The 7,181-nt window shown below is 41.6% G+C and overlaps 1 protein-coding gene across 1 annotated transcript; it reads right to left on the reverse strand.

Moving 5' to 3' along the window:
• Positions 1-1,304: 1,304 nt before the first annotated feature.
• LOC132499893 (UDP-N-acetylglucosamine--peptide N-acetylglucosaminyltransferase 110 kDa subunit-like) lies at positions 1,305-4,481 on the reverse strand. Its single transcript, XM_060114564.1, has one exon. It carries the CDS (start codon positions 4,479-4,481, stop codon positions 1,305-1,307), a length of 3,177 nt encoding a protein of 1,058 aa, XP_059970547.1.
• Between the last annotated feature and the right edge of the window lie 2,700 nt (positions 4,482-7,181).

The raw sequence follows: 7,181 nt of genomic DNA on the forward strand, positions 1-7,181 counted from the left end.
TGTTGAAATACAATAATTTCATTCCTATGGTTTTCAATACCAAAAACTCAACCTCCAGGAGGGCTAAAGTCTAATTTGTACTCCAAACCAAGTAGCAGTGCAGTTCGCAACTACTGAGGCTGAATCCATAAAGACTTCAAGACCACGACCAGAAGACAAGTTATTATATATAATACCCTAGAAGGCCTGAAACATAATTATCATATACATAGCTGGTCCTTCAGAGCTTTTTACCTATAACATGTTTTTTGATGAAAGTTATTTAATGTACTGGAGATAACTGTGACTTACTGATCAAATATTTGAATACTTATACTTACCTGGGATTTCATTTCTGCTGAAAGAAAAAGGAAGAACAGGACTCACCTAAAAAAAAAAAACAAACTTTAGAAATGAAAGTAAAAATCTTATCACACACTCTCACTTTTGGAAGCAGCATAGAGGGGCAGTCAACGGTAAAACACTGGTGAAATAGGTCAAAACTCTAGGCCAAAAATCCATTATTATTATCATCAGTGACAGTACCACAACTGTGCCCTTCATAATTAATAAGTACTCCTAAGAATCTTCATTTGGCACCAGATGATGTGTTGAAGAGAAACACTCTGGGAGGTTGTGAATCACACTTGGTATTTTGTTAGCCAAGTTACAGGAGAATTTTTAAAGTGGGGGGAAGGGAAGAAGGAAACGGACCAGAAAAAGAATTGAAGCCATCATCTACAAACCAACAAAGCACTGAGAGTTCCAAACGTTATGTCAGACACTAAAGTGACTGATATAGGCTCAAGTGGTTTATAAAACCTATAAAAAGACTACACCAGCAAAGTCCCCATTTATCGGTAGAGTTCAGAAACTAAAACAAGGAATATTTTAGCTTAAAACCTTATCTCAAGAGAATCATATACACTTCACATGAATAAAAATACCTGAAACCAAACATTTTTAAAAGCTCCAATACCCAAGATATAAAGAAAAAATTAATTCAGAAGACTCAATCAATCCATGATAATCACAAAACGGCTGGGCAATCTCTATCTCCCTTCCACACTAACCATCCATCTCCTGGGAGACCAAGGGAGATCAGACCTTCCAGACTTACCTTCCAGACCCTCCAGACACCTGGCTGCTGCAAAATTCGATGGAGACTCCTTGTGGAACAGCAGTTTCGCATCTCTTGGGTCTCTCCCTATTGTGATCATGCAGGAAGCAAGTCTGGCTGTGCTATTTCTTATCATTGTCTGTCACCCATCTGCACCATGATATTGAAAAAGTAGTTCCCTTTCCCCCAGAAGGTTGAGGCTCAGCTACAGGGGTAATTCTCCTGGGCACACAGTCGTTATGTAGGCCGACTCAGTGACTTCAACAGGCTTAATCATGTGATCAGGTTTGTTGCCAGCTGCATAATGCTCCCACATCTGTAGATAGAGCCGCTCTAGTTCCATGGTGTATTGTTTGGTGTTGAACAGAGGGCTAGATGTTCTCTGCTTCCAGACTTTGCCACGAATTTTCTTCAGGTATTCGAGATCAGTTCCCAGTTTCACAGCTATCTCTTCATATTCTTGCCTATTTTTAGCAATCAGCTCAAGACAGCCTAAACAAGTGAGCTGGGAACCTGCAACTCGGGAAGCAAGAGTCTCTCCTGGCATAGTCACCATGGGGGTCCCTGCCCAAAGGACGTCCATCCCTGTGGTGTGTCCATTACAGAGTGGAGTGTCCAAGCAGACATCAGCCAGCTGGCCTCTCCAAACATGTTCCTCTTTAGTAGCAACAGGGGAAAAAATGACACGGTTCGGGGGAAGGCCCACATTTTGTGCGTACTGTTGAATATTCGCTTCTCCTGCTGCTGGAAAACGCAACAGCCACAGTACACTATTGGGAACACGCTTCAGAATATTTGCCCACATCTGCAAAGTAGATGGGTCAATTTTGTATAACTGATTAAAGTTACAGTACACAATGGCATCTTCCGGTAACCCATACTGAGAACGTGTGGTTACAATAATGGTACGGGGAACCTCCTCTCCAGTGGCAGCCTTATTGTTGATCAGGGTAGTTGCCAGGCCATTGCTAATACTGAATCCATTCATTGGAATCTGAATTTGTCCTCTGTTAATCATTTCAATAACTGCTTCTGCAACAGTATTCATAGGAATGACAGGCATAGTAAGAGCTGTATTACTGCTGTCTGCGTTGTCTTCTCCATCAGGACATTTCATCTTGACTATTTGCACATCTGATAGACTATCAAGAAATGCTTGGAGGTCGATGCCATTCAGCACAATCCGATTGTCATAAAGGTGCCCATTGGACTTAAAATCGATGACGGCTTTTTTCTTCAGGTGAGGGAACATATTAGCATGATCACCAATAAAAAACGTATGGGGCATATAAGCCAGTTTCTCAGAATACTGCTCAGCAACTTCAGCAGGTGATGTTTCCTGATCAGTGATGATATAATCCATGAAAAGCATGCCACTAGTCCCAGGGTACCCCAGCCACATTGCCTGAATAGGAGCTGGCCTGAGAGCAAAGAGTTCATTTCGAGCACCCCTGCTATAACCATTCATATTTACAAGGATGTGTATACCATCTTGATGGATGCGATCAGCTGCTTTCTCATTGCATGGAATCTGAGAAAGATCAGTGAAATGATTGGCTTCTGCCATCACCTTCGCTCGGCAGTTTGTGCCATCATGTGGGCTCAGGGCATAACAGAATATCTCAAATTTATCAGGATTGTGCATGCCTGGAATAGACTGCATAAGGTGAGAAGTAGGATGGTTCCCAAAGTCAGAACTCACGTATCCTACATGCAGTCGACCGTCACTGAGCTTCAAGTCTTTTGGATGTTCATATGGTGGTTTATGAAGGGCACTTATATTAGCCAAGCAGAGGTTCCCATGCCTCTCAGCAATAGCCTTTCTGAAGCCATGAGGAAGAGGATAGAGCATACTATGATGAGGCTGCACAGAAGGCAACCTATTCTTCTCCAACTGGTCAGCCACAATGCTGACCAACTTCTTCATTCGCTCATCATAGTCTGTCCAATCACAGACAACCTGCAGGCAATGAGCCAAATTACAATAAGCGTCAGGAAAATCAGGTTGAAGCTTCAGAACAGTGCGATCAGAAGCAATTGCTTCTGGAATATTCCCTGAATCCTGGTGAATGGAAGTCAGATTGCTGTGGGCATCCGCAAATGCAGGGTTGATCTGAACGGCACGAGTATAACACTGCAAGGCTCCCTGAACATCCTGCAGCTCCCATAGAGTGTTTCCCATATTACAGTACGCATCAGCAAAGGTAGGACTGATTCGAATAGCCTCCTTATAATGCATCAGAGCTTCGTGCCGTTTTCCCTGCTGCTTCAATACACTTGCTAAATTTGAATGGGCATCAGCAAAGTCTGGGCAGAGCTCTAATGCTTTACGATACAAGCGAACTGCCTCTTCACTGTTTCCCTGTTCTCCTTTGATATTGGCTAGGTTATGCAGAGAGTCTGCATGGGTGGGACACAGCCGGAGAGCTGTATGATAACAATCTTCTGCTTCAGCAACACTGCCCTTCTCTTTGAGAGCGTTGGCTAGGTTGCAGTAAGCATCAGGGAAATGTGGTTGCAATTCAATAGCTCGCCTGTGGGTGTCTATTGCCAGATCCACCAGGCCTTGCTCGTAGTATACACAAGCCAGGTTGCCATGTACCACTGCATGATTTGGACTCAAGCTTAGGGCACGAAGGTAAGCTGCCACAGCTCTGTCAAAAATCCGTGCCTCATTGAAGACATTTCCTAAATTGATATAAGCATCCAGAAAATTGGGGTCAAGGGTGACAGCCTTTTCAAAGTGATGAATTGCAAGCCAAATCTCCCCTTGTGCATTGAAAACACAGCCAAGATTACTCCAAGCTACTGCAAAGTTCAGTTGCATCTCAATTGCTTTCAAATAACATGCCTTGGCTTCTTCTAAGCCACCCAGGGCTTTGAGCAGGTTCCCCAGGTCACTGTGAACACAGTACAAAGAAGGATTGTACTGAAGAGCAGAGACGTAAGCTTGTACTGCCCCTTCCATGTCGCCTGCTGCTGCCAAAGCGGCTGCCAGGTTAATAGAACCATCGATGAAATCTGGTTTGAGACGCAATGCATGCCGGTAATGCTCAATTGCTTCCTGCAACTGCCCTCTTTCCTTGTACACTCTCCCCAAATTTGAATAGGCTTCTGCCAGAAGAGGGTTCTGTTTAATTGCCAGAGTACTAAAGTGGGCAGATCTGTCCAGCCTTCGACACTGGAAGTGTAGAGATGAAAGCAATAAAAGTACACCAGTATTGCCTGGCTCTTGTCTCCAGAGCTGCATGCAGTGTCTCTCAGCTGTCTCAAAATCTCCTGCCTGATATTCTCGATGTGCCAGCTCAGCTAACCCTTGGAAGGAAAGCATATGTTTCATTGGTTCTGTGCTGTCGGCCACATTGCCCACGGAAGACGCCATCTGGAGCTTCTGGAGAGAGTGAAAAAAGGGGGTAATGGAGTCCCGCTGCCGCCACTACTGGCAAGAATGTTTCTAGTGGTAGCAAACACGAGCGCAGCAGCCGTACCACTGCTTTGGCACGCGTAAGCGGCGGCAACAGTTACAGGCACCGAACCTTAGGAACTATGGTTGGCCATCTACCTCTCATGCTCTTGAAATCTTAATTCTTAACCCTGCCCTCTTCCACCATTTTTCTCCTAATCAGGGAATAAAAATTACCTATCCATTTGCCTTAGAAGAAATCAAAAGTCAGTAGGCCAAACACTTTTTAAAATATTGTTTTCTGTCCAGTTGGAAATGCAATACATGATTGACTTTTCTTCATCATTCATATAGTCAACGTGGAAAACATTAGGGCCGTGAATTTCAATACAGTAAGATGAGAAAATTTTAAATTGGCCTTCCCAAAACACTAATAAGTAAGCGATGTTGTATAGAATGCTAAAATCTTAGAGACTGAGTTTGATATTTTAAAAGTTCTGCAAACATTAGCTAATTTCTCCTCATCAAATTTCTCATGCCTCAAACCTGAGTATTACTTTTTAAAAGATAAATTTATTTATTTTTATTTATTTATTTTTATCTTGGCTGCGTTGGGTCTTCAGTGCTGCGTGCAGGCTTTCTCTAGTTGCGGTGAGCAGGGGCTACTCTTTGCTGCAGTGTCCGGGCTTCTCATCACAGTAGCTACTATTGTTGTTCCACAACTCTATGGGTTCCTTTTTAGGTCCTACAAAGAACCCTAGAAATTAGTTCAGGTAATTATAGGTTTTTGCAAAATTGTCAAATGTGAGATATTTTAATTTCCATCAGGTAAGTCCAGCGTCTATTTCTTTGTCAATTTTCCTTCTATCATATTCTGCTATGTTGGATCATATTGGATTGGTCACAGCCTTTTTTGAAATCTGGCTAAGGAGATGTTTTAAGTGAGGCTATTATGTGATTTTCAGACACCACCATATGTAATTGACTATATAATATCCCATTACAGGAATAACTTTCAGTACTCTTACTGACTACTCTACTGACTTAACTAGCACAAGACACAGAAGCATAAGGACAAAAACAACCTTACAATATAGCCATGTCTTGCACTTCACAGCTCTCAAAGCATGTGCGTGTGAAGAAGAAAAAAAGAACTGAAAAGTATAAAACCAGAAGTTATTCTGTGGAAAATTATTTCAATCATCAGGCATGTGAAAGATAAGTCAAAGATTCAGTTTTCTTCAATGCTTAGTAAAAACGGAAATTTCCTTCTGTCAAGAATATACTCCAGGGCTTCCCTGGTGGTGCAGTGGTTGAGAGTCTGCCTGCCGATGCAGGGGACACGGGTTCGTGCCCCAGTCTGGGAAGATCCCAAATGCCACGTAGCGGCTAGGCCCGTGAGCCATGGCCACTGAGCCTGCATGTCCGGAGCCTGTGCCCCACAACGGGGAGAGGCCACAACAGTGAGAGGCCAGCATACCGCAAAAAAAAAAAAAAAACCCAATATACTCCAGGGGCTTCCCTGATGGCACAGTGGTTAGGAAGCCACCTGCCAATGCAGGGGACATGGGTTTGAGCCCTGGTCCGGGAAGATCCCACATGGTGCAGAGCAACTAAGACCGTGTGCCACGACTATGGAGCCTTTGCTCTAGAGCCCGTGAGCCACAACTACTGAGCCTGCGAGCCACAACTACTGAAGCTTGTGTGCCTAGAGCCTGTGCTTTGCAACAAGAGGAGCCACCGCAATAAGAAGCCTGCACACCGCAACAAAGAGTATCCCCCAGTCGCTGCAACTAGAGAAAGCCTGCGCACAGCAACGAAGACACAACACAGTCAAAAATAAATAAATAAATAAATAAAAGAATAGACCCCATCAATAATGTGTGTAATGGAATGGTGTCAATGAGTATTTTATCAGAATTCCTGTAATGCACAAACCTATAGCAGTACTGAAATCAGTAATGCATTTATAATAGTAAATATTTATGAGGAAGTAATCCATAGAGGTTTTCTCAAAGTTAACATTGAACATTAATGCGACATTATCAATAATAAATTGTGACGCTGAAATAAACTTTTCTAAACTATTAATAACTAAAAGCAAACTCTAATCAACCATGTGAAAAGAAATCTATGTCTATAAACTACAAAGTTTATTTCTTAAAATTTTATTTCTAAAACACATAAACTGTCATATGAGGAGGCAGTTAAAGAATATATAGCTACAAGAGTGGGGAAAAAGTTTTATAGAGACACATCCAGCAGCAGTTAATTTTCAAATGTCATTTTTCTAGATTTTGTGACACCTACAGTATTGATATTTGAAAGCATTAAAAAAATTGTATTTTGAAGATTTGCTACTTCCAGGTAGAGTAAAATATTTTGAAGCAAAACAACATTTCCACTGAGAAAAATTTAAAAAGCCAAATAAAATAGTCAGCATTCAATCAAAAAGTTCTAGACATACCAAGAGATAGAATCATATGACTAAAATTCTAAGAAAAGAACAGATAATACACAAATATTTATATACAATATTGTGTATATTTATCAGGAAAAGTCTTTATCAAGAAAAGACTTTAAAATCATCAGAATTAATATTACATTTTATTTATTTGTATATTTTATTTATATATAGATATTTATATATTTATATAAAGAACTTAAAGATAAAGCCCT

Source organism: Mesoplodon densirostris, chromosome 12, assembly GCF_025265405.1.
Source record: "Mesoplodon densirostris isolate mMesDen1 chromosome 12, mMesDen1 primary haplotype, whole genome shotgun sequence".
In the NCBI taxonomy this organism is placed as follows: Eukaryota; Metazoa; Chordata; class Mammalia; order Artiodactyla; family Ziphiidae; genus Mesoplodon; species Mesoplodon densirostris.